Below are 27,906 nucleotides of genomic sequence, written 5' to 3'. Positions count from 1 at the left end.
GTGTGGTTCCATGTATACTGGCAGAAAATAAAGGGGCCACCTGACCTCTCAACTTCATGCTGTTTCAAAGCAGTATGTCCATTCTTCATTTTGTTTTCAAAAGTGAAGCATCCATTTTCTATAAATCCATGAGTGTATTTGCAGAACATGACAACATGAACACATAATATATATTATTAAAATAATCACAAAACCCACCCACCCACTTTACCTTCACTGAATCCCATGAGAATATCACATGCAATTTGCTAAGAGAATCAGATTCTTTTCTAATCTCAATCACAATCCAACTGAAAATCAGATGTAGGACAGAGTCTAATGCGCAGCATTTAAAATAACCTCACTCACCAAATAGTCATCTGGTCGAATTCCAAAGAGCTCCCTAAAGTAACGAAATGCCACTGGAGCATAGGTCTTGAATCTGAAGTCAGGGAAATGATGCGCTGGAGTCAAATTGCTACCTTCACTGTAAATTAAAAGAAATCTTGAGTTTCAAACATTGTATTACACTTACAATATGCGGCTAAATGCAATCCCAGTTTCTAGCAGTCCAAGAAAGCACTGATGTAGTTAACAACATGCCTCTCTGCATTTGAACCCGCTGACAATAGTACACATTAAGCAGTAAACAGTACCAATGCTCCAACGGGCTCACCCGAGTCCATACACTACTACAAATTTTACATACACGTAGATGCATTAAAATGTCTGATTCCAGCATAATGAATTCCCATTTCATTTTTCTTTCGATGCAGCAATTTAGTAACACTATCTCTGGAGATCTCAACAAATCACTGAATGATTCAGACATTAGTTCGAGTAAAATCCAATCTTATTATTGCTTGTTTTAAAAAGATTTTTAGGGGCTTGTTTAGCACAATGGGCTAAACAGCTGGCTTGTAATGCAGAAGGCAGCAGCGCGGGTTCAATTCCTGTACCGGCCTCCCGAACAGGCGCCGAAATGTGGCGACTAGGGACTTTTCACAGTAACTTTATTGAAGACTACTTGTGACAATAAACAATTATTATTATTAGTAGTAGTAAATAAATTAGAATACCCAATTTTTTTTCCCCAATTAAGGGGCAATTTAGCGTGGCCAATCCATCTAGTCTGCACATCTTTGGGCTGTGGGGGCGAGACCCACGCAAACGCGGGGAGAATGTGCAAACTCCACACGGTCAGTGACCCAGGGCCGGGATCAAATCTGGGTCCTCAGCGCCGTGAGGCAGTAGTGCTAACCACTGCACCACCGTGCCATCCATCTTATTATAAAGTAATTGAATTATTACAGCAATTTTCTTCAGGATCACCACCACAGAATCACTCGTGTTTAATCTCACTATGCCAATTTAATTTTTTTTTAATGCAACGAACACAAACTCAGTAGTAAAAGTAAAATTGTTTCAAAAACAAACAGCCTAAATAAATAACTGATCAGTTTGAGGAAAATACCTGGACTATTTGTTACGTACTACTTGGTCGTAATTAAAATTTGATGGAGATCAGCACTGTAGTCAGATTAATAAAACGAAAATTGAGGAACTTCCGGTGACTGGGATATGCTGAGTGGATGCACGAAAGGTGGTTCTCCTCCTAAGAATTTGGATTTAAGCACTTTTAATCCAAAATAACCTGCCAGAATTGGGGAAATCCCCTCCCCTCTTCAAAAGCAATAGAACTAACGATGCCCAGCAGTAGCAACTCCAAGGTCTGAAAAGAGACGAAAGGCAACAAAAGCCTGGAGAAGTGAACAGAGGAGATGGCGAATGCACAAGGTGATGAGCACCCAACTACACCCTACTGAGGGGGACCACCAGACCGAGCACTGAGCTCCCACATGTTGGTGGGCAGGTGGAGGGAGTTCCTCATGCAGGTGGCCCTGGACAAGACAGAGAAGCAGCTGGAGGCCCAGAGGAATACGATAAAGGAACTGGAGGAGGCCTCAACGGACCAGAGCAACCCTTGTTGCACTGGAATTGCAGGTGGCAAGGTTGGTGGCAGCACAAGGGACCATAATAAAAAAACAATCACAATTGAAGATTTTGAAAACTTCTGTTGTAGAGTAAGCTTTGTTGAAGTGTTCATTGTCAGTGTTCATGTGTTTCGCAGTTGTTTTGAGAGTTATTATTGTTACAAATTTATCATTGTTAGTGAACCAGATTTGGATTTGCAAACAAAAATTGTATTATTTTCCTTTCTCTTTTCAAAAAAAAAATTTAGTGTACCCAACTATATATTTTTTCCAATTAAGGGGTAATTTAGCGTGGCCAATCCACCTAACCTGCGCATCTTTGGGTTGTGGGAGTGAAACCCATGCAGACATGGGGAGAATGTGCAAACTCCACACGGACAGTAACCCAGGGCCGGGATATGAACCCAGGTCCTCAGCGCCGCAGTCCCAGTGCTATCCACTGCACCACATGCCACCCTCTTATTTGCCTTTTTCATTGATAAATGCACTAATAAAAGGATTCAACTTATGTATGAAGTTCAGAAAAATCAGAAATGTAATCAGTTCAACGTGTATAACACATTGGCCTATACACAGAAAATTACAGTACTTTTGAAGTGCAGTCATTGTGCAGACAAATGTGATAGCAAAATCAGTAACAGCAAGGTCTTGTAAACAGGAGGAGGAGATGTAGGAACAATTAATCTTTAAACACAAGAAAAGTGAACAAATCTTGCACCTGATGTCAGTCTGGTTCAGCGGGACAACTGTCACCTCTGAATCAGACAATTGCGAGTTAGAGCCAGACTACAGGGCTGGGATTCTCCGTTTGAGAGACTAAGTTCTGACGCCAGGACTGAATCGCAAGTGTTCTACGTTGACAAAAGTGGTTCTGGTCCCGGAGCGATTCAGGACCCCTTAGTGGGCGATGGACCCGTTAGTGGGCCATCACCGGCGCGACATGGGACGAATGCAATTCCTGGGGGGGGGGGGGGGGGCGGCGGTCTCGCAAGTGAGTCTCACCATTGGTAATTCCTCCTGGAGGAGACAGAGCATTGCTGGAGGCCCAGAGAATGCCAGGGCAGACCCATTAATGATATGCCACAGTGTTGACTGTGCAATTTGCATGCCCACACCGGCGTGCAGTGTAGAAAATATTCATGCCCCTGTCGAGGGACTGGAGCATGGCAGTCTGTTTGGCTCCCAGCGCCGGCCACATTTTCCTGCTGACCTGTGAATCTCCACCCAATTGTGTTTCCTGATTCAGAGAATGGACAGAGAATCCAATCCCACCCCAGATTTGAGCACATTATTACATGATCACACTGACAATTCTGTTTGCTAGCAACAGAGAACAGTATTATTGCAAGTGCAGTCTCCTGGATCAAGCGTTCAGCCAAGGCACTGCCGCTTATCATGTGGCATTTAAAAATACCACAACACTATTTGAAGAACAACATGAATTTTTCTTCTTTCCCTGGTCAGCATTGTTCTCCCAACCATTAAGTACAAATTAAACTGATAATTCATTTCATTTGATGTTTGTGGAATGTTGCAATGCCAAACTGACTGTCGCATAGCACAAAGCTAAAGAGCTGGCTTTTAAAGCAGACCAAGGCAGGCCAGCAGCACGGTTCAATTCCCGTATCAGCCTCCCCGCATAGGCGTCGGAATGTGGCGACTAGGGACTTTTCACAGTAACTTCATTTGAAGCCTACTTGTGACAATAAGCCATTTTTATTTCATTTTCATTTTCACATTCGACTCAATTGCAGTAACTGGACTTCACCTCTGGTTAGATATCAGTAGTTAAAGTGCTTAGCAACCAAAATTGTTACAGAAACGATCCTAATTAAAAAGGGGAGAGAAGAGTTGCATGTTTTAATTAGTCACTTGTGCCCAAAAATTTTACTTGCAATAAAGACCGACTTGCCTGGGAAAGAATATGCTTTCAACGACGTAGAAGTCTTGCATCAGTACATCTCTCTCAGGTTTTGAACTGAGGTTTCCTACTGTGTATCCAATACCCAACTGAATGGCTCCTTTAAGAGTGGATGAGGTTGTCTGCAATATATGTATGTCAGGTTAACCTTAAACTATACAGCCCGACAGGTCAGTATACTTAGTTCCCAGAAGCTGGTCTAGATTTTGAGTAAAATCAACAAGGAATAGAACTTTTTAAAAGACCAACAGTTGATTTTATTGCTGAGAATGCTAGCCAAAAGTAAAGATACTGCAGATTGTCTTATCAGAAACTGTTTATCATCTTCACACAAATGTTTCAACTGAATACATATCTGTATTATCTTTAATAGAAACAACAAAGTATTGACAAAAGAACATTTTTATAGATAAGGCTTTTATAAACAGGGTGTCCTAATTATCTTGTTTTAGTCATTAACAGTGCTCTTTGAAGGCAAGGTTAAACTCAACCATTTGATGGCCTTGACTTGGATTATGTATGCGACCAATAGGCAGGAAATCACGTAATAAACTTATAAAGGCAGGTGTCTAAATTCGTCTCTCAGCAACATGTCAAACATTTTTGACATTTTTGTACAATATTTTAATGTTAAAAACGAAGGACATAAATCAAAGGAAGGTTGAATTCAATTTAATTACTGTATTTCATGCCATCCAACCAAAACAACTGACAAACATTGGCGCAAAAAGGTATGGGGCTTATTTTAAATAATTATTCAGTGTATCACTTAAATTGCTAAACTTTCAAGTGCATGCACTTTCCATCTCAAAAGTCACAGGTTTGTGTCTCAACAGATAAAGAGCCATCGGGGGGGGGGGGACGGAGAGTTCACTGCAGAAAGTTATATGAACTTTCAACTGGATCATAGACTGCATACAAACAACAGTGATATGACTTCCGGGTGCGGCGATGACCAGCTAAGTCGCACGTTTCGGCAGCTCCCGGTGGAACGGACTTTTGGGCTCTTAATAAGAGCCCCAACGGCAATTTTTACGGCTAGAAGCACTGTGCGGTAAACCAGAAGGGAATCCCCCCTGGAAACGGATGGAAAAAGGAGAGGGAAGTGGCCAGATTGCAGTGGATCCTTTGGAGCAGCGGCAAGGAAGGCAAGCAAGAACCAAGATGGCGACGGAAGGTGGCAGTTTAACATGGGGCCCTGAACAACAAGAGTTCTTGAAATGTTGCGTGGAAGAACTTAAAAAGGAAATGAAGAAGGAGCTGTTGGCCCCGATATTGCAGGCGATCGAAGGGCTAAAGGATGAGCAAAAGACCCAGGAGCGGGAGCTTCGGGTCGTGAAGGCAAAGGCTGCCGAGAACGAGGACGATATACAGGGCCTGGTGGTGAAGACGGAGATGCACGAGGCACACCATAAACGATGTGTGGAAAGACTGGAGGTGCTGGAGAATAACGCGAGGAGGAATAATTTAAGGATTCTTGGTCTTCCTGAAGGTGCAGAAGGAGCAGACGTCGGGGCATATGTGAGCACGATGCTGCACTCGTTAATGGGAGCGGAGGCCCCGACGAGTCCGCTGGAGGTGGAGGGAGCATACCGAGTGATGGCGCAAGGACCGAGAGCAGGAGAAATTCCTAGAGCCATAGTGGTGAGATTCCTCCGTTTTAAGGACAAAGAGATGGTCCTTAGATGGGCAAAGAAAACTCGGAGCAGTAGGTGGGAGAACGCGGTGATCCGCGTATATCAAGACTGGAGTGCGGAGGTGGCGAGTAGGAGGGCGAGCTTTAATCGGGCCAAGGCGGTGCTTCACAAAAAGAAGATAAAATTTGGAATGCTGCAACCGGCAAGACTGTGGGTCACATATCAAGGGAGGCACCACTACTTTGAGACGGCGGATGAGGCGTGGACTTTTATTGTGGAAGAAAAACTGGAATAAGCGGGATATTAAAAAAGAACGTTTGAAACAAAGTGGTGGGGCGAGTATGGGGGGGGCGAAGAGGGGGGAAAAAGGGGGGGAAAGATGAGTTTTATGTTATTAATCCTGCGATGCGGTAACTTTTCTCTCTTCCACAGGTGGTGGTGGAGGGAGGAAGGGAGGTGGAGGAGATGGGGCGGTGGCCATGGGGGGTGGGGCCAAAAGGGAAGCGCGGGCTTTGTTCCCGCGCTATGATAATCATGGCGGGAATAGGGAAGCAGGAAGGAGGGGGCGTCGCACGGTGCGAGCCCAGGTCACGGGGGGAAGCCGAGGTCGGCCAGAGTTTGCTGACTTCTGGGAGCAACATGGGGGGTGTAACTACGCTAGTGGGGGATCTAGCGGGGGGAGTGGGAGGGGGGAGTTACTGGGTTGCTGCTGCTGGGGAGAGGGGGAGCCGGAATGGGGTGGGGTGGGCAGGGGGGCACCGCCTGGGGGGGACACAGCTGCGTGGGAACTGGGTGAGGAGCTGGAAAAAGGGGATGGCTAATCGACAAGGGGGGGGGTAAAAAGCCCCCCAACCCGGTTGATAACGTGGAATGTGAGAGGGCTGAACGGGCCGATAAAGAGGGCACGCGTACTCGCACACCTTAAGAAACTTAAGGCAGACGTGGTTATGTTACAAGAGACACACTTGAAACTTATAGACCAGGTTAGACTACGCAAAGGATGGGTGGGGCAGGTGTTTCATTCGGGGCTAGATGCGAAAAACAGGGGGGTGGCTATACTAGTGGGGAAGCGGGTTATGTTTGAGGCAAAGACCATAGTGGCGGATAGCGGGGGCAGATACGTGATGGTGAGTGGCAAATTACAAGGGGAGGCGGTGGTCTTGGTAAACGTATATGCCCCGAACTGGGATGATGCCAATTTTATGAGGCGCATGCTAGGACGCATCCCGGACCTAGAGGTGGGAAAGTTGGTAATGGGGGGGAGATTTTAATACGGTGCTGGAGCCAGGGCTGGACAGGTCGAGATCCAGGACTGGAAGGAGGCCGGCTGCAGCCAAGGTGCTTAAAGATTTTATGGAGCAGATGGGAGGAGTAGACCCGTGGAGATTTAGCAGACCTAGGAGTAAGGAGTTTTCGTTTTTCTCCTATGTCCACAAAGTTTATTCGCGAATAGACTTTTTTGTTTTGGGAAGAGCGTTGATCTCGAAGGTGAGGGGGACGGAGTATACGGCTATAGCCATTTCGGATCACGCTCCACATTGGGTAGACTTGGAGATAGGGGAGGAAACAGAAGGGCGTCCACCCTGGAGAATGGACATGGGACTAATGGCAGATGAAGGGGTGTGTCTAAGGGTGAGGGGGTGCATTGAAAAATACTTGTAACTCAATGATAACGGGGAGGTCCAGGTGGGAGTGGTCTGGGAGGCGCTGAAGGCAGTGGTTAGAGGGGAGCTGATATCAATAAGGGCACATAAAGGAAAGCAGGAGAGTAGGGAAAGGGAGCGGTTGCTACAAGAACTTCTGAGTGTGGACAGGCAATATGCGGAGGCACCGGAGGAGGGACTGTACAGGGAAAGGCAAAGGCTACACGTAGAATTTGACTTGCTGACAACGGGCACTGCAGAAGCACAGTGGAGAAAGGCACAGGGTGTACAGTATGAGTATGGGGAGAAGGCGAGCAGGTTGCTGGCCCATCAATTGAGGAAAAGGGGAGCAGCGAGGGAAATAGGGGGAGTGAGGGATGAGGAAGGAGAGATAGAGCGGGGAGCGGAGAGAGTGAATGGAGTGTTCAAGGCATTCTATAAAAGATTATACGAAGCTCGGCCCCCGGATGGGAAGGAGAGAATGATGTGCTTCCTGGACCTGCTGGAATTTCCTAAGGTGGAGGAGCAGGAGAGGGTGGGACTGGGAGCACAGATCGAGATAGAGGAAGTAGTGAAAGGAATTAGGAGTATGCAGGCGGGGAAGGCTCCGGGACCGGATGGATTTCCAGTCGAATTTTATAGGAAATATGTGGACTTGCTTGCCCCGATACTGATGAGAACCTTTAATGAGGCGAAGGAAAGGGGACTATGTCGGAGGCAACGATATCGCTTCTCCTAAAGAAGGAAAAAGACCCGCTGCAATGCGGGTCCTATAGACCTATTTCCTTCCTAAATGTAGACGCTAAGATTCTGGCCAAGGTAATGGCAATGAGGATTGAGGATTGTGTCCCGGGGGTAGTCCATGAGGACCAAACTGGGTTTGTGAAGGGGAGAGAGCTGAATACGAATATACGGAGGCTGCTAGGGGTAATGATGATGCCCCCACCAGAGGGGGAAGCGGAGATAGTGGTGGCGATGGATGCCGAGAAAGCATTTGATAGAGTGGAGTGGGATTATTTGTGGGAGGTGTTGAGGAGATTTGGCTTTGGAGATGAGTATATTAGATGGGCCCCGATGGCGAGCGTGGTCACGGATTTTCGTGGTCTGCGTATTTTCGGCTTCATAGAGGGACGAGGCAGGGATGTCCTCTGTCCCCATTATTGTTTGCACTGGCGATTGAGCCCCTGGCAATAGCATTGAGGGGTTCCAGGAAGTGGAGGGGAGTACTCAGGGGAGGAGAGGAACACCGGGTATCTCTTTACGCGGACGATTTATTGGTGTATGTGGCGGACCCGGCGGAGGGGATGCCAGAGATAATGCGGATACTTGGGGAGTTTGGAGAATTTTCAGGATATAAGCTGAACATGGGGAAAAGTGAGCTGTTTGTGGTGCATCCAGGGGAGCAGAGCAGAGAAATAGAGGACTTACCGCTGAGGAAGGTAACAAGGGACTTTTGCTACTTGGGGATCCAGATAGCCAAGAATTGGGGTACATTGCATCGGTTAAACTTAACGCGGTTGGTGGAACAGATGGAGGAGGACTTCAAGAGATGGGACATGGTATCCCTGTCACTGGCAGGGAGGGTACAAGCGGTTAAAATGGTGGTCCTCCCGAGATTCCTCTTTGTGTTTCAGTGCCTCCCGGTGGTGATCACGAAGGCTTTTTTCAAAAGGATTGAGAAGAGTATCATGAGTTTTGTGTGGGCCGGGAAGACCCCGAGAGTGAGGAAGGGATTTTTGCAGCGTAGTAGGGATAGGGGGGGGGCTGGCGCTACCGAGCCTGAGTGAGTACTACTGGGCCGCCAACATCTCAATGGTATGTAAGTGGATGGGAGAAGAGGAGGGAGCGGCGTCGAAGAGATTGGAGAAGGCGTCCTGTAGGGGGACTTGCCTACAAGCCATGGTGACGGCGCCGTTGCCGTTCTCACCGAAGAAATACACCACAAGCCCGGTGGTGGTGGCTACTCTGAAAATTTGGGGGCAATGGAGACGGCATAGGGGAAAGACGGGAGCCTCGGTGTGGTCCCCGATAAGAAATAATCATAGGTTTGCTCCGGGGAGAATGGATGGGGGATTTGGAACATGGCAAAGAGCAGGAGTAACACAATTGAGAGATCTGTTTGTAGATGGGACGTTTGCAAGTCTGGGAGCGCTGACCAAAAAATATGGGTTTCCCCAAGGGAATGCATTCCGGTATATGCAACTGAGGGCTTTTGCGAGGCAACAGGTGAGGGAATTCCCGCAGCTCCCGACGCAGGAGGTGCAGGACAGAGTGATCTCAAAGACATGGGTGGGGGACGGTAAGGTGTCAGACATATATAGGGAGATGAGAGACGAGGGGGAGATTATGGTAGACGAGCTGAAAGGGAAATGGGAAGAAGAGCTGGGGGAGGAGATTGAGGAGGGGCTGTGGGCTGATGCCCTAAGTAGGGTAATCTCATCGTCCTCGTGTGCCAGGCTAAGCCTGATACAATTTAAGGTGTTACACAGGGCGCATATGACTGGAACACGGCTTAGCAAATTTTTTGGAGTAGAGGATAGGTGTGCGAGATGCTCGAAAAGCCCAGCGAATCACACCCACATGTTCTGGTCATGTCCGGCACTACAGGGGTTTTGGGCGGGGGTGACAAAGGTGCTTTCGAAGGTAGTGGGGGTCCAGGTCGAACCAAGCTGGGGGTTGGCTATATTTGGGGTTGCAGAAGAGCCGGGAGTGCAGGAGGCGAGAGAGGCTGATGTTTTGGCCTTTGCGTCCCTAGTAGCCCAGCGCAGGATACTGTTGATGTGGAAGGAAGCCAAGCCCCCGGGTGTGGAGACCTGGATAAATGACATGGCAGGGTTTATAAAGCTGGAACGGATTAAGTTCGTCCTAAGGGGATCGGCTCAAGGGTTCACCAGGCGGTGGCAACCGTTCGTCGAATACCTCACAGAAAGATAGAGGGAATGGAAAAGAAGAAGACAGCAGCAGCAGCCTGGGGGGGGGAGGAACCAGAGGGATTCTCAGGGATGTTAATATATAAGTATAATATGTATAGGTTGTTGTTATAGATAATTGTATATTGGACTGTTAAAACATATTTTTGGAGAATATTTATCTGGGACAAGGCAGTTGCCATTTTGTTTTTGTTTATATATTATTTATTTCTAGTTTATAAAACTGGCCATTGTTACTTATATTGTTATATTACTGTGTAAAGGATACACAATGTACTGTGATGGTTGGCCAAAAATTTTCAATAAAATATATATTTTTTAAAAAACAACAACAGTGATATACAGTAACCGACATGGACCAGCTTAGTGAAATGATCAGAGTCTCCAACTGGCATGGTTACTGAAAGTTAAGGTTTTTAGTATAACCTCTACTCCACATTATCCTGAAAGCATTGCAAATAATTGAACTCAGTGATTCCTTTTTACCTTGTAACTACAGAAGATGGTTCAATTAATGCAAAGAAAAGGCCTAGCACTTAACTACAGTGCCTCAGAAAGACTTACATGGTTAAAATTACTCAAGCCAAGTTCTGAAAGATAAAAATGCTGGCCGGGAAAAAAATACAGATCATTAAGTATTCATTCAACAGATAAACATTTTAGGTTAGAATCCAAGCTTCTCAATTTGAAATATTAATCTCTTCTCCCTTTTCAGATATTGATGGACATGGCACATTTCCTGCATTTTAGCCATCGTTTCCAATTTGAGAATTAATGTTATTTTTTCCATCTCAGCAACTTAAACAATTGCTCAAATTTAGCTGTACGGTGCTCCCCTTTGAAAGTTATATTGGGCAAACAGGCAACTCCATTTGCCTGACACTACAGTAATTATGATCATAAAATGAACAAAAGAGACTAGAAAAGCCTGTTTACTTTTCATTAAATTTATATATAATACCTTTTTGTATGTAGTCTCACCAGAAGCATCTACTCCCCTGTGTCCAATCTTTTTGCCTGCAGGTGCATCTATATTTCCAGAGGAAGAGGGCATCTTGAAAATAATACAAAATATAAAAGATGTTAGTTACATGTGTACCAATCATTACTAATTTAATCTGTGAGAAATTTGTAGTATAGCTGCAAATGCTGCTCACCTCAGCCAGGCCCGTTTTTTTGCTGAACGATTCTATAAGTGAAGAGAAAAACAAAACAAATTACAGCATCAGACTGAAGCAGGAAATAAGACTTTAAAAATTAAGAAAAGAGGAACAGGAGCTCCTCAAACTTGTTGTGCATCAAGTTAGATCAAGATTGATATGTATCAGCATGCCATGTGCCCTTTGCTCCAGTGATTTTTTAAAAACTATCAGATATAAGCAGACACAAGTCGTGTCCTGTTCACCTGACAGCAGTGAACCATACAGCTAGGCTCCACAGGCAGTGGAAGCCCTCCAATGGGGCCATTTGTTATATGGCAGAAGGTCCTTGTACTAAGATAGACCATCACAGCTCAGTCTGACCATGCCCTCAAAGAATACACGTGTGTGAACATGACTGTATAGCAATCATAAGACAGAATTCTGGATGATTTTTGTACTCCAGCAATTCAGAGATATTGAGAATAATTGCATTTCCTCAAGCTTTGGTGTTGAGATTAGCCAACTCGGACAGGAGCTGCTTTTGGATTCTATGTATCAGACAGTAAACTTACTTTTCAAGAACATTCAACGTTACTGAACTGATTTCCACATTTAATAACTCAAACTTTAGCCCAATATGCAATAGATTAAGCATCAAGAACTGCAGCAGTATTCAGGGTCATGTTCAAAAGGTAAATGAGCCATTTAAATGTCTTATCAACCAGGAAATCGGGAAGCAAACAAGTTCCAATTTCTTGCGATAACTAGCACTGAATATTCAGGATATTTTTTGCAGAAAACATCAGTAAGCAAAAGAGTTCCGCTCAATTAATGCTTTATAGTCAGTAAAAATTAGACATCATAAATGTCGATAGCTTCTACTTTGATCCATTAGAACCATGTCCCACGTTCAATGGTCAAAATATTTGCATATTTTTCTACAGCAGGGACCAGCTTTGTTAAAATTATCAATGTGTATGATTGAATAATATCTTCGCAAATTTTCGCATTTTTTCCAACGGTAATTAGGACACTTGCTAAAATACAGTTCCTGGCATCAGAATAATATCTTCGCAAATTTTCTCGTATTTTTTCCAACGGTAATTAGGACACTTGCTAAAATACAGTTCCTGGCGCCAGACACTCTCCAGTATGTTACCCAGTGATCATTAGTCAAGTTTATAATAATTATTATCTTTATTAGTGTCACAGCAGGCTTACATTAACACTGCAATGAAGTTAGTGTGAAAATCCCCTAGTCGCCACATTCCGGTGCCTTTTCAGGTACACGGAGGGAGAATTCACAATGTCCAATTCACCTAACAAGCACATCTTTCAGAACTTGTGGGAGGAAACTGGAGCACCCGGAGGAAACCCACTGTAGCACAATCAATCACTCACGAGACGAGATGAGGAGTCGTCAATCGATGGCTTTATTACGCAGACTTGTTCCCCAGCAGCACAGTTACAGAATGCGGCTGCTGGGAGAACCCAGGCTCTTATACCACGCCTTACTGGGTGGAGCCAGTAGGTGGCTGATCCAATCGTGACCCGGCGTCTATCCACCAATAGCCTCTCGGCATCAAAGGGTACCGTAATACCCCTAATGAATACCACCACATTCACCCCTTGTTAAAAAAGAACCTGGCCCGTAGTGGGCCGTATGGTGGTAGGGGTTTACAGAGTCGGTACCTGGGATGCCACTAACACAGCGGCTATGCTCCGATATCAAGCTACTAGCACTATTTACAATGCCGCTTTTACTGGGCAACTGAATTATTTACAGAGGCATTTCTTGCTTTGTTATAAAGATTCGATGAGTCGAATGGGTGCCCTGGTCGTCCTCCCCGATCGTCTCCGCCCCAGTGGTGATGCAGGCGCTGGCTCGGGCACCGTCGTCTCTGGGAGCGTAGCGATGTCTCTTCCTGCTTCACTACCCCTAGGCGGGGCCGGGGGAAGGACCGATCCACCCGGGAAGGAGGCGGTTGTGGGGTGCGCCGGTGGGAGGGAGGGGGTGATTGGTGTTGAGGGAGGGGGTGATTGATGTTGGGGGGGGGGGGGGTGGAGTTCCGGCGTGTGCCAGGTCCCGCAGAGAGATCGTGTCCTGTCGGCCGTCGGGGTACGCCACGTAGGCGTACTGAGGGTTCGCATGGAGGAGATGAACCCTCTCGATCAACGGGTCCGATTTGTGCACCCGCACATGTTTTCGGAGCAGGATGGGTCCCGGGGCTGCCAGCCAGGTCGGGAGTGACGTTCCGGAGGAGGACTTCCTAAGGAAGACAAGGAGGCGTTCATGAGGTGTTTGATTTGTTGTGGTACAAAGTAGCGACCGGATGGAGTGAAGGGCGTCCGGGAGGACTTCCTGCCAGCGGGAGACTGGGAGATTTCTGGACCGTAGGGCCAGCAGGACGGTCTTCCAGACCGTTCCGTTCTCCCTCTCTACCTGTCCGTTACCCCAGGGGTTGTAACTGGTGGTCCTGCTCGAGTCAATGCCTTTGCTGAGCAGGAATTAACGCAGTTCGTCGCTCATGAAGGAGGACCCCCTGTCGCTATGTATGTAGGCGGGGGAACCGAACAGTGTAAAGATGGTGCAGAGGGCTTTAATGACCGTGGCCGCGGTCATGTCAGGGCAGGGGATGGCGAATCGGAAATGGGAGTACTCGTCAACCACGTTCAGGAAGTACATGTTGCGGTCGGTGGAGGGGAGGGGCCTTTGAAATCCATGCTGAGGCGTTCAAAGGGACGGGAAGCCTTTATCAGGTGCGCCCTCTCTGGCCGGTAGAAGTGCGGTTTGCACTCTGTGCAGATTTGGCAGTTCCTGGTGGCTGTTCAGACCTCCTCGATGGAGTAGGGCAGGTTGCGGGTCTTCACGAAGTGATAGAACCAAGTGACCTCCGGGTGGCAGAGGTCCTCGTGGAGGGTTCGGAGACGGTCCACTTGTGCGTTGGCACATGTGCCGCGGGATAGGGCATCGGAAGGCTCGTTCAGCTTTCCAGGACGATAAAAGATCTCATAGTTATAGGTGGAGAGTTTGATCCTCCGCCGCAAGATCACGTCGACCGCGTGCATCGTGGCCTTTGCGAAATCCGCTTTAATGCAGCTGAAGGCCTGGCGGGCCTCTGTCGACAGGGGAAAGACAGTGGACTGAATTAGTGGACGGAACTTGTCCGCGTGGTTGGGGACCCACTGGGCATAATAAGAGAAAAAGCCCAGGCAGCGTTTCAGGGCCTTGGAGCAGTGAGGGAGGGGGAACTCCATAAGGGGGCGCATGCGTTCAGGGTCTGGGCCTATAACTCCATTTCGCACTACGTAGCCGAGGATGGCTAGACAGTCGGTGCTAAACACAAATTTCTCCCTGTTGAGATATTCAGGGCGTTTGCGGTCTGGAGGAATTTGCGGAGGTTGGCGCTGTGGTCCTGCTGATCGTGGCCGCAGATGGTGACGTTATCGAGGTACGGAAACGTGGCCCGCAAACCGTACCAGTTAACCATTCTGTCCATCTCCCGTTGGAAGACCGAGACTCCATTAGTGACGCCGAATGGAACACTTAAAAAGTGGTAGAGCCGCCCATCTGCTTCAAAAGCAGTGTATTTGTGGTCGCTCGGGCGGATGGGGAGCTGGTGATAGGCGGACTTAAGGTCCACCGTGGAAAAGACCTTGTACTGTGCAATCCGATTGACCATGTCGGATAGGCGGGGGAGAGGGTACGCATCCAGCTGCGTGTACCTATTGATGGTTTGATTATAGTCTATGACCATCCTCTGCTTCTCTCCGGTCTTTACAACTACCACCTGATCTCTCCAGGGACTATTGCTGGCCTGGATTATGCCTTCCCTCAGCAGCCGCTGGACTTCTGACTGAATAAAGGTTCGGTCCTGGGCGCTGTGCCGTCTGCTCCTAGTGGAGACGGGTTTGCAATCCGGGGGGAGGTTCGCAAACAGGGAAGGCGGGTCGACCTGGAGGGTCGCGAGGCCGCAGATAGTGAGTGGGGGTATAGGCCCGCCGAATTGAAACGTTAAACTCTGGAGGTTGCACTGAAAATCCAACCCCAGGAGTGTGGCAGTGCAGAGGTGGGGGAGGACATAAAGCCGGTAGTTCTTGAACTCCCTCCCCTGCACCGTGAGGTTCGCGATGCAGAACCCTTTGATCTCTACAGAATGGGATCCTGCTGCCAGGAAAATCTTTTGATTACTCGGGTGGATCGGAAGGGAACAGTGTCTTACCGTATCGGGATGTATAAAACTCTCCGTGCTCCCAGAGTCGATCAGGCAGGGCATCTCGTACCCGTTTATGAGTACCGTCATTGTTGCCGTTTGGAGCGTTCGGGGCAGCGACTGGTCCAGGGTCACCAAAGCCAATCGCTGTTGCTACATCGGGGCGTTTTTCTCAGGTCCCGTGGGGCCGTCTATGCCGGGGTTCTTAGCCGTCAGCCAAGATGGCGGCGTCCACGGGTCGCACACGGTCGGGGGTGGACAAGATAGCGTCGCCCATTGATCGCACGTGGCCTGAGGAGCACAAAATGGCGGCGCCCATCCCTCCCGCATGGAGTCCGGGACCAAAGATGGCGGCGCCCGTTGGCCGCACATGGATTGTTGGGGGGGGGGTTGAGGTTGGGGTCCTGGTTCGCCCCCGGAGATTGCTGTGACCCCCCCGGGCCTGGCACACTGCTACAAAGTGCCCCTTTTTGCCGCACCCTTTACAGAGGGCTGAGCGGGCCAGGCAGTGCAGTCGGCAGTGTTTCGCTTGCCCACAAAAGTAGCAGCGGGGCCCCCCCCGGGTGAACTGGCGCTCTGGCAGCACAGGCCTGCGGGGGGGGGGGGGGGGGTTTGGTCGCGGCGGGGGTCCACGGTGCTCAAGGGGCTCCCGCGCGGTCGGGGGCGTAGGCACGGGCGTTCTGCGATGCCACATCGAGCAAGGCAGCGAGGGCCCGTGCCTCCTTGAGGCCTAGTGAGTTTCTTTCCAGCAATCGCTGGCGAATTAGGGACGAAAGCATACCTGCCACGAAAGCATCCCGAATCAGTAGCTCCGTATGTTCATTAGCTGAAACCTGTGGGCAGTTGCAATTTCTCCCCAGTATTAACAGTGCACTGTAGAATTCGTCCAGCGATTCCCCGGGGATTTGCCGTCTCGTCGCAAGCTGGTGGCATGCGTAGACCTGGTTGACAGGCCGAACGTAGATTCCTCTCAGCATGGCGAGCGCCGCCTGGAAATCGTCCGCGTCCTCTATGTGTGTGTAGATTTCCGGGCTCACCATGGCATGCAGGGCCTGCATTTTCTGGTCTTCTGTAGGTACGCAGGTGGCCGTTCGGAGGTATCCTTCAGAACACGCTAACCAGTGTTTAAAAGTGGCCGCTGAGTTTGCCGCGTGGGGGCTGATTCGCAGACACTCCGGAGTGATTCGGAGCTCCATGTTCTTTAAAGTTTGTGTAATAAATTGTAGCACAATCAATCACTCGAGACGAGATGAGAAGGAGTCAATCGATGGTTTTATTACGCAGACTTGTTCCCCAGCAGCACAGATACAGAATGCGGCTGCTGGGAGAACCCGGGCTCTTATACTCCGCCTTACTGCGTGGAGCCAGTAGGCAGCTGATCCAATCAGGACCCGGCGTCGATCCACCAATAGCCTCTCGGCATCACAGGGTACCGTAATACCCTTAATGCATACCACCACACCCACGCAGACCAGGGGAGACCGTGCAGACTCTGCACAGACAGTGACCCAAGCCAGGGATCGAATCTGGGTCCCTGGAGCTGTGAAGCAACAGTGCTAACCACTATATGTGATTCATGTTCTTTATTCAAATCCAGACAGTGAATGCTGGCAGAACATTCCATCTTCATTCGGGGAGGATGCAGCCAGAACAAGGAAGAGAAATAGAAAAAGTCGAAACGGTTCTCTCCTGTCCTGGAGTCTTCACATAACTATTTTCCAGAAGAGTCACTAGGTAAACAGCAGATACATTGAGCCCAACTGCAACTGCTCCTGCTAACAATAAGCTTTCGGATGGCACACCAATAGGTGAACCGTTTGACAGTGCCAGGCAAAGCCTGCATTGTGCAGTCATGCTAAATTACCACTTAGTCCCAAATATTAACTGAAAGAAAATCTAGATGAGTGCAAGACCCATTTAAAGCAGTCATATAAATCAGAAAATAGCGATTAGAGGACACAAGGCTTGTTTTTAAAGTCTGAAGGCAGCAGGAAAGGCAACATAAGACAGGATAGGATTGAAAAGGGATGGGTGCGGCCAGTTAGTGGCAAGTGTTGGAAACAAGCCAAATAAATTCCTTTCTTGAAGGAAGTCAACTGAAAGAAAGAGCCATGACAGAAAATTAAACGTTTTAACATTTAAACACACGTATATTCTAAGTGGGCATAAACTTTATACATTCATTATTTTCCTACTTTTGATGTATTTTATTCCCTGATACAGAGCTGCACAGTCAAAAGCAAATGTTCAGATCACATAGCCAATTAGTCATTTGACCCCCAAGAAAATTTAATCCATGCTGACCCCAGATGCACAGGCCTCACATAGATGCACTTATTCACATTAGAACTCTTTGTTAGCAATGGCAACCTCCAGGACGAGCTTTGATACCACAGTGTGTACAGAGTACTATGAATGTATGTTCTGTAAATTGCAAACATGCATTTCACTCAGTCCTTATTCACTCTAGTTTGAGTGTGATGCCAACTTTGCCTATTCTTAATTTATAAACACCTACTTCATAGCTTTTATATTATCTTGTTTTCCCTATAATTGATTTCCAAAATTGCCTCACGGGTTCGATCCCGGTCCCCCGTCTGTGGAGTTTGCACATTCTCTTCATGTCTGCGTGGGTCTCACCTCCACAACCCAAAGGTGCGCAGGGTAAGTGGATTGGCCAAGCTAAATTGCCCCTTAATTGGAAAAAAGAGAATTGGATATTCAACATTTTTTTTTTTTAAATTTTAATTGGTTTCCAAAACATATGAAGCTTACCCACTTAGCCTTAGCTTCAATCAAGCAAAGCAGCATATTTTATAAATTTGAAGTTGCTGGTCACAAATGATTCATCTTTGTTCTGCAGAGTTTCCAGTTATTTGCTGATCTTTGAAATGACCAAATTAAGGACTGAAGTCTCGAGGTGCAGATCAGGCCCACTGTTTGGCAAAACATGCAGCACCATTTAAAGAGCCTATCCATGCCAAACAGGCCACCTTCTGGATTTGAATTAGCTAAATGGTCATCCTCACCTATGACAAGTGGTGGTAAGAATTAACTGTCCCAAGGACCAGAATTCATTCTTCAACAAATAATGCTGTTGCTCCATCTCCAATACATTACTTAATTCAGGTTCCCCTTACTTAGGTGAAAAATAACTATCTACCACAAAAAAACAGCTCCATGGATTTATCCTGTGATAATTCAGCTATACAGACCAAACAGGTCTCAAATTCAGTCTCTGATCTCAGTTGGGTTAGGAGTAGAGGCATTGCAAGTCTCCTTAACAACCCCGCATATTGGGAATGTTCAGCTAAGGCCTCTGCTCCAAATCAGTATCTAATAATTCCTGTGTGAAGTGGACATTCAATGGGAATGGATCATCTGTGATGGTACTGAAGAATGAATCGCCTGCCAAAGCTAAATATAAAAGTTCATATGAATAATGACCAATTAGGCAAATTAACTAACAGCAACTAGTGGCCATGGAGCTGTACCTGAATGACTCGACCACTTCCAACAAAGGAACTTTGCAGAGGAAAAAAAAGAGGGTATCAAAATTTGTCAAGAACTTTACTGGGAGAGATAATGGAGTCTTTTTACATCCATATAACAAAATCATTAACAAATGTTGTCCCCTGAATATATGTTAATTCAGCTTTTGGGAAATTACAAGCTTAATTTACGTATCACTTGATTCCAAAAATGCATTTACACTAACTTGCATTGATCAAGCTTAAAAAGTTACATTATATTAAATTCAAAAAGGCATGTGAAGCAAAACACAAACTTAAGACAGTGAGAGATTCAACGTCAACTGATTAAAGCTCCAAAATTTAATTTGCATTAACAATGGTAGTATGGCAAGGAACCACAGCTTGCTGCATGTCATTTTCTGAAAGCTGAAGCTGTTAAATACTGTCCATCGTTTCCACAAACACAAAAACTGAAAGAATTGCATCTCCTTTCTCAGTATGAAATATGAGCAGATTGCATGGCAGATTTGCTATGAATTGACCTGCATGGAAAATCACTGCCCCACTTCTAAGCAGCTCTCAACTATAATAAACCCCTTCCTTGTATCAAGTAAAACCAGCTTATCTGTCACGAGGCAAGACACAAACAGCAGTGTTCTGACTGCAAGTACCCAACTAAACAGGAACACAACAGAGAACATACAGAAAAATCCAGATTTTCACTTGAGTGTGTTATCCAAGTATTTACATTCTTCTGTAAAGTACTGAAAGTTTTATACTAGGCAAATCACAAGATGATGATGCACAGAATTGCATCAGATTGCACAGAATGTTTGGCAAATTTCAATCCTTTAGCTATACTAGGGAAATTTGCTGAAGTAACTTTACTATACCCATTATACGTTAAACACACAAGTGAGATAACACATTCCATTTCAAAATGGATTGCAAACTCCTACATTCGGCTTATCTATGGAAAACATATTTAAAGCAGTATCAATAATTAAGTGAACTATCGGCTGTACAGAAAGGTAGTGTGATGGGTTTTGCCAATTTTATACATCATAAAATGTTACCTCTACCTTGAAAAGTTATACTGTAGATGTACAAACAGTAGCCTGCACAGGCCACTGAACAACGTTGATCTTACGAAACAACCTTTGGTTGTGCATTCTATGCAACCTATATTATTAAGATTCCATTGCGAGAGCCAGCAGCTGTGGTTGGTATCAGTAAACAAAACAAGGCATGCGAATATATTTGAAATATTTTTTTTAATTGTCTTGTTACTGTTGAGACTTGATTTTCTAACAAGCTGTCTTAGCCATAAACCACTCTAGCTCTCTTATCTATCCTTCTCTGCCACTCACCCTGTTGCCCCATGTTCTGCCACCAAAACACAATAGCTTCTCTCACCCAATCCACTTCCCCCCCCCCCCCCCCACTCAGATGCCACCCAGTTGCTCACACACCATTCAACAGCTACCCAAACTCTCAAATTCTCCCAACAAACTACAATGGATTTTCTCTTAAGTTTCCACAGACTTAATGCTCACTACCTTTTAGTGACATAGTCTTTTTATTCAAAGCAACCTTGCAAGAAGCATTTTGGCTTTGCTCCAAATCTGAGCCCCCTCCATGTACACATTATGGCCTCTGCCTTGCCTCCCACACCCAAACCAAGAAATATTATGGCCTGCTCCCAACCACATCCCACCACCATTACTTAAAAATTAAAAACATGAAATAGCTTCTCTGCTATTCAATACCGTGATTGGCCATCGACCCATTCCCCATATCCTTTAGACTGCAAGTGTGAAGCCACACTCTTTCAGATTATAATTGATGATTTTTTTAAATTAAAAACTTTTTAACAAACTGCCATGCAAATATCGTTATGATTAACTTGCTGAGTTTTTGCCGAGTTTACTAACAGTGAACTCTGTCCATTGCTCTGATTATAGCAAGCTCTGGGTCACCGTTTAATGCACCTGTGTCAAAAAGCCCACACTCCAAAATGTCAGCTGCTATGTTCTCTCCATAGATGCTGCCTGCCCTGTTGAGTGCTCCCACTATTCGCTTGTGTTTTAATTTTCCAGCTGGGTTTATTTTTGTTTTCTTTTTATAACCAACTGATCCTTTTGATTGTCATACAACTGAACTGGTAATGAAATACCATTAATGGCAAGCAAAACGATACCTTTTGTCAAAATACATAATATATACGAACCCCCAAGAAGCACTTGCCGCTCACCTATTCATCTCAATATACTTTCTGCTACAGACATTTCTGGGCACCCAACCATTGTTCGTCCAACACTGGGATTTCAGAGAGCTGAGCAGTGCAGTCCAACAGAAAAAAGCAACTGATTGCTACTAAAGCAGACAATTACCACAGTTTTGGGAGACTGAACGAGTTTGCTTAAAACTACAGAATACAAGGGGCGGCACAGTGGTTAGCACTGCTGCCTAAGGCACTGAAGACACGGGTTCGATCCCGGCGTCTGGTCAGTGTGTGTGGAATTTACACATTCTCCCCACGAGGGTATCAAGGTCGCAGGAAACCGGCAGACAGAAAGGTGGGTTGAAGTGTGTTCTTGGTTTCGGACAATGCTCGGCACAACACCGAGGGCCGAAGGGCCTGTTCTGTGCTGTACTGTTCTATGTTCTATGTCTGCCCCACAACCCAAAGATGTGCAGGTTAGGTGGATTGGCCATGCTATATTGCCCCTGTATTGGAAAAAACTAATTGGGCACTCAATTACATTTTTTAAAACTACAGAATATATATTCATCTTATTCACTTGGCAACTGCTCAAAGCAACGTTATGGAATCAGCAAGTTACTGCTGCGGATAAAAGGAGCAGACATTTGCCTATTACTTGTTACGAGTGTGTTGCTGCAAGGACTTCCAGTGTGGCCATGGTGTGTGAGTGATCGCACACAGGGCAGCTCCTGCTGGAAGGCATAGGAAAGAGCTCTTTTTACCAGATATTGGGTGGAATTTCGATGAAATGGGGCAGTTGAAGTTCGGAGGAGTAGTTACCCCCGAAGGAGCTGTGGTACCCCTTAAGAGTTTGATGGAAGGGGTGAACAAGTGCTTGGAGGTGCAGGGATCACAGATTCGAGAGATCAAAGGAGTGATCTCGGACCACAGCGATCATGTGGTGGCACTGGAAACGGAGGTGGGGTTCCTAGGAGATCTTTGTAAAATGTTGAGGGCAAAGGTGGAGGATCAGTAGAATATCTCGAGAAAGCAGAACCTGCGAATAGTGGGCCTACCTGAAAGAATAGAAAGTGTGAGTGCCACGAGGTGGTGGAAGGGGTGCTAGAGAAGGCCCCTGAAGTGGACAAGAGCGCACAGGTCCCTGAGGCAGAAGCCGAGAGCTGGGGAGCCACCGCGGGCGGTGATCATGAGACTCCACAAATTTGTGGAGAAAGAGAAGATTTCGCATTTGGGCCAGGAAGAAGCTCACCTGCGAATGGGAGGGGAACAAGGTCAGAATATTGGAGCGGAGTTGGCAAAACAGCAGGCAGGGTTCAGCAAGGCCAAGGGGGTGCTGTACCAGCGGCTGATCAATTTTGAGGTGCTCTACCCAGCAAAATTATGGGTAACGTTTGAAGGCCGGGGGTATGACTTCAAGACCCCAGAACTTCAAGGATTTCATTAAGGAGCATAAACTGGGGGAGAACTGAATGGACAATGTTTGGGAACCGGGGTGCTGGTATTTCAGAATTTCTGGGAAGACGTTTGAAGTGGGGATAGGGATTGGGGGATTTTCATCCCCTCCGGTTTGGAGGGGGTTCTTTTTTGGGTTTGCTGTTTACGGTTGGGATTGTAAGGGGTGGTAGGGGTGAAATGTTTATATGTGGATGGATGCTCCCATCCCCTCCTCCTGCTTTATGGGGTTGATTGTGTTTAGCATTTGTTTGTTTGCTTTGGGGGGAAGTGACCTTGAGTTCAGGAGGAGTCTTTGTTTGGGTGGGGAGGGCAAGGTCAGCAGGGAGCCTTCTTCCTCGAGCTGAGTTGGGGGAGGGGAGGTCATTGGGAGGAGCCTTTGGGCAGGGGCTGCCACGCTAGCAAGTAATGCTGGTGAATGGAAGTGAGGTGGGGGAGAAGGCCGAGAGGGGTGGCCGGAGGTTGATACGACGGGTGGCCGGAGGTTGACACGACGTTGCAGGGGGTGAGAGATGACATAGTCAGGGATGGAGAAGGGAGTCATCTGGGATGGGCTTGGTACAGGGTGGAATTAAGGAGGCTGGAGTTAAGTAGGGAAGATGGCAGACGGTAGAGGAGGCATACGCCTCCAGTAAGGCTAGTAACGTGGAACGTCTGGGGACTTAATGGGCCGGTTAACAGAGCGCGGGTGTTCGCGCATCTCAGGAGCTTGAAAGCAGGGTGGTCTTTCTGCAGGAGATACACCTCTGCGTGAAGGGCCAGGTTGGGTTAAGGAAGGGGTGGGTCGGCAGGTCTTCCACTCGGGGTTTGATTCAAAATAGAGGGGAGTGGCAATTTTAATGAGCAAGGAAATGGGGTTTGAGAGTGCGAAGGAAGTGGGGGATCCAAGTGGGAGATATGTGATGTGAGTGAATTGAGATGATGTGGGTTTTGTGAGGGGGTTGCTGGCAGCGATCCCGGATATGGCCATCCACCAGTTGATAATGGGAGGCGATTTTAATTGTCTCCTAGAGCTGAGGGTGGATAAGTCGAGCCCCAGGTCAATGGGTAGGATATGAATGGCAAGGGATCTGAGTGGGTTTCTGGAGAGGGTGGGTATGGTGAATCGATGGCGCTTTCATAACCCAGGGGCAAGGGAGTATTCCTTTTTTTCACACGTCCATAAGGTATTTTCAAGGATTGATTACTTTGTAGTGAGCCGGGAGATTTTGGTTGGTATGGAGGGGGCAGAGTACGCAGAGACTGTTATTTTGGACCTTGCACCCCAATGGCTTGAGATTGAGCTTGGATTGGGGTGGAGGTTTGATTCAGGGTTGCTGGCAGATGGAGGTTTTTGTGATAAGGTGCTGGTGGCGATTAAGGAGTATGTGGAGTTGAATCAGAATGGGGAGGTGTCGACAGCCATTTTTTGTAAGCGTTGAAGGCAGTGGCTCGGGGGGAAATTATTGTATTTAAGGCTCGCATAGATAGGGAAAGGAAAGAGGAATATGACTGCATAGTGAGCAAGATAGTGGAGGTGGACAGGGAATATTCGAGGCTGCTTAGCACAGAGGGATTGGCGAAGAGGAAAAATATGCTGGGGCAATTTGACAGGCTGATAACGGTGGAGGGTGGTAGGTCAATTATGTAGGGCAAGAGGGCTGCAATATGAGAAGGGAGAAGGCGAGCCGCGTGCTGGCGCACCTGCTGCGGAGACAGGCCGCACCCAAGGAAATATTGAAGATATGGACTGAGGCTGAGATGTGGTGTCAGAGTCAGGGAAGGTAAATGAGGCGTTCAGGGAGTATTACCATGGGCTGTACGAGGTGGACCTGGGGTGGGGGGGGGGGGGTGACGATGATGACACATGGGGTGTTTCTGGACGAGCTGGAGATTCCTCAGGTGGAGGAAGCATAGAGGCAGGCATTGGAGGCGCCCCTGGGGCTGAGGGAGGTGCTGGATAGTATCAGGGGTATGGTCGGGAAGGCCCCGGGGCCAGATGGGTACCAGGCAGAACCTTATAAGGAGTTTGCAACAGACTTGGCACCACATCTGTTTGGGGGGAGGGGGGGGGGGGCATTTAATGAAGCGCTGGAGAAGGGGGAGCTGCCGGAGATGATGATGCAGGCAGTAATTATGTTAACCCAAAAAGGTGAAGGGTTTGGGTTGTGGGGCAAACATGGGGAGAATGTGCAAATTCCACACAGACAGCGACCAGGGGCTGGACTGGGTGGAATGTGGATCATATACGGCCATATTACTGTTGAACACGGATGTGAAAGTATTGGCTACATTGTTGGCAGGTAGGATGGAGGATCGTGTCTTAGGGGGTGGTTGCAGAGAATCAAACAGGCACCGTGAAAGGCACGCAGCTCGCAGGTAATAAGAAGGTTGGTGAATGTGGTTATAAATCCGTTGGGAGCACTGGTACCGGAGTTGGTAGTGTTTATGGACCCGGAGAAGGCACCTGATCAGTTGGAGTGGCGGTACTTGTTCAAGGTTCTGGGAAGGTTTTAATTTGGGCAGAGATTTGTGGCATGGGTGCAGTTGCTATATGTGGCAGCAAGGGCGAGTGCGAGGACGAATAATATGAGCTCGCGAAGCTTTGATTTACACAGGGATGCGAGGCAGGGTGCTCGCTGTCGCTGTTGTTTACGCTGGCCATAGAGCCGTAGGCGATGGCTAGGAGGTTGGCAGAGTGGCGGGGGATTATGAGCGGACAGAAGGAGGATCAGGTGTCACGCTATGCCAATGACCTATTACTGCATGTTTCAGATCCGCTGGAGAGTATGGGAAGGATCATGGGCCTGTTGGGGAGGTTTGGAGGGTTCTCGGGGGAATGTAGGGAAAAGTGAGGTTTTCCCAGTGAATGAGCTGGGACAGCAAGCTAATTTAGGGGGGGGGGTGCCATTTAAGGTGGCGAGGGATAGGTTCAGGTATTTGGGGATTCAGATAGCGAGGGAATGGAGGGGCTCCATAAGTGGAACTTAATCAAACTGGTGGAGGAGACCAGGGGGGATCTTAGGAGGTGGGATACACTGCAATTAACTTTGGCAGGGAGGGTCCAAGTGATAAAAATGAATTTTCTGCCGAAGTTCTTATTTATTTTTCAGGCTCTCCCAAACTTTATATCAAAGGCCTTTTTTCGGAAATTGGACACGATTATTTCAGACTTTGTATGGCCGGGAAGGTGCTGAGGGTCAGGAAGACCCTGCTACAAAGGCAGCAGGTGGGTTAGCATACGGAACCTGCTTTAATATTACTGGGCGGAGAATGTGGAAAAGGGGCGACGATAGTGGGAAGGAGAAGGGGTAGAATGGGTTAGGTTGGAGGAGGAATCTTTTTGGAAGTTCAGCTTAAGGGCCATGGTGACAGCATTGTTGCCAATGGCGCAGAGTACATATTCAGGGAGCCCGGTGGTGCAAACCACGGTGAAGATTTGGAATCAGTTGAGGAGGCATTTTAGGGTGGAGGATATGTCCGTGTTAATGCTGCTGTGCAGGAATCATGGGTTTGGGCTCGGGGGGGATGAATAGTGTATACAGGAGTGGAGAGAAGTGGGATTGGTCAAGGTGAGGGATCTGTATTTGGATGAAGGGTTCGTCAGTTTGGAGGAGCTAAGGGAGAGAGTAGAGCTGCCGATGAGGAGCGAGTTCAGGTATCTGCAGGTTCGGGACTTTGCGCGAAAGGTCTGTAAGGGGTTCCCTAGGTTGTCGGGATACGCCCAACTGGAGCGAATGTTGCTTCCGGATGTGGAGGGGGAGGGAAGAATTGGGAAAATACACAAGTGGCTGGGGGAGCAGAGAGGTGAACGGGTGGTGAAGATCAAGGAGAAATGGGAAGGGGAGCTGGGAGGGGTGATCAATTGCAGAGTATGGAATGAAGCACTGCGTAGGGTAAACGGACCACCTCTTGCGCAAGGATGAGCCTGATACAGTTTAGGGTGGTACACAGGGTGCATATGACTCGGCAAGAATGAGTGGGTTCTTCCAGGGAGTAGCAGTTGAGTGTGAGAGGTGTGGGCGGGGGTCAGCAAATCATGTGCACATGTTCTGGGATTGTGAAAAATTGGAGATTCTGGGCAAAAGTGTTCGCAGTCCTAGCCAGGATAGTGGAGGTGGTGGAGGACCCGGACCCTTTGGTGGTGATATTTGGGGTCTCAGAGAAGCCAGAGCTCATGGAGAGGAGGAAAACCGATGCCGTGGCCTTCGCCTCTGATTGCCCGGCAGCGAATTGTACTGGAGTGGCGGTCGACATCTCGACTGGGGGTAGCGGCTTGGTTGGGTGACCTGTACAACTTCTTGCAGTTGGAGAAGATAAAGTATGAGTTAAGGGGCTCAGCAGAGGGGTTTGAGAAAAGGTGGGGGATGTTTGTGACCGTGTTCAAGGAGTTGTTTGTCGCAGCGGGTGGGGGAGTGAAAATGGGGAAAAGGTTGTACAAACTATATAGTTGACTGTTGGGAAGTATGTTTCCCGGGGTGTTTATTTGCTGTAACATGTTTTGATACATGTTTGTAATAAAATTCATTTTAAGAAAAAAGTGTGTTGCTGCTCACATTCTAGGAGCAAATAAAACAAATTGCAGCTGGCCAATCCGTATGCATCGAGGGCTCACATATAGCATTGGCAGGGTGCTGCATTGCCAGAGCTGTTAAATTGATGCCCCATCTGCCTGGCTTGGGTGGGTGTTAAAAACCCCACTGCACTATTTAAAGAAAGAATTAGCATTTATATATTGCACAAGTACCTTCCAAAGTGCTTCACAGCTAATTATGTACATTTGAAGTGCAATCATTATTACAATGTAGATAAGCAGCCAATTACTTTTAAATAGCAAGGTCAAAAAACAGTAAATGAGATGTATGACCAGCTAATTTGTTTTTTTTCAAAGATGGTGTTAATCGGGCATCACATGTTGGTCAGGAAACCTGGGGCCTCCACAGCTATTCAAGAGGTGCCACAAGATCTGTTAAATCAGGGGTCAGCAACTTAACCTGATTGTTGATATTACACCCTTGCTTGCATTCTCTCATGATTTATCTGCTGTTTCAAATTCTCAGCATTTGAATTTCTCTGCAAAAATTATTGACTGGCAATCAGGAACAAAGTCACTGGCTGTTCTCTTTATTTTTTTTTAGAAAATATTTTATTAAGGCATTTATAACTTTAACAATTTTCAACAATATAACCAATAACCCCCCTCCCCCCACCCAGAGCACAAACCCCAGCAAACATGGCTTACACAAAAAGTGCCACCTTCCCCAACCACCCCTCCGTTGGTTCTCCTGTCCTTACTCGTCTCTCCCTTGTTTCCC

The 27,906-nt window shown here is 47.3% G+C and overlaps 1 protein-coding gene across 4 annotated transcripts in view; it reads right to left on the bottom strand.

Annotated features, from left to right (window-relative positions):
• The window catches only part of LOC140395181 (phosphatidylinositol 4-phosphate 5-kinase type-1 gamma-like), a 176,700-nt gene that overhangs the window by 94,481 nt on the left and 54,313 nt on the right, over positions 1–27,906 (bottom strand). For all 4 annotated transcript variants that reach the window (XM_072482690.1, XM_072482691.1, XM_072482693.1 and 1 more), the window contains 4 exons: positions 11,262–11,293; positions 11,066–11,158; positions 3,886–4,016; positions 349–466 (listed from right to left, as the gene is read on the bottom strand). In XM_072482690.1, coding sequence (XP_072338791.1) covers positions 349–466; positions 3,886–4,016; positions 11,066–11,158; positions 11,262–11,293 — 374 coding nt within the window. The remainder of the gene's footprint in view (positions 1–348; positions 467–3,885; positions 4,017–11,065; positions 11,159–11,261; positions 11,294–27,906) is intronic.

Source organism: Scyliorhinus torazame, chromosome 18 (assembly GCF_047496885.1).
Source record: "Scyliorhinus torazame isolate Kashiwa2021f chromosome 18, sScyTor2.1, whole genome shotgun sequence".
Taxonomy (NCBI): Eukaryota; Metazoa; Chordata; class Chondrichthyes; order Carcharhiniformes; family Scyliorhinidae; genus Scyliorhinus; species Scyliorhinus torazame.
This window is presented reverse-complemented; position numbering and strand designations above follow the sequence as displayed.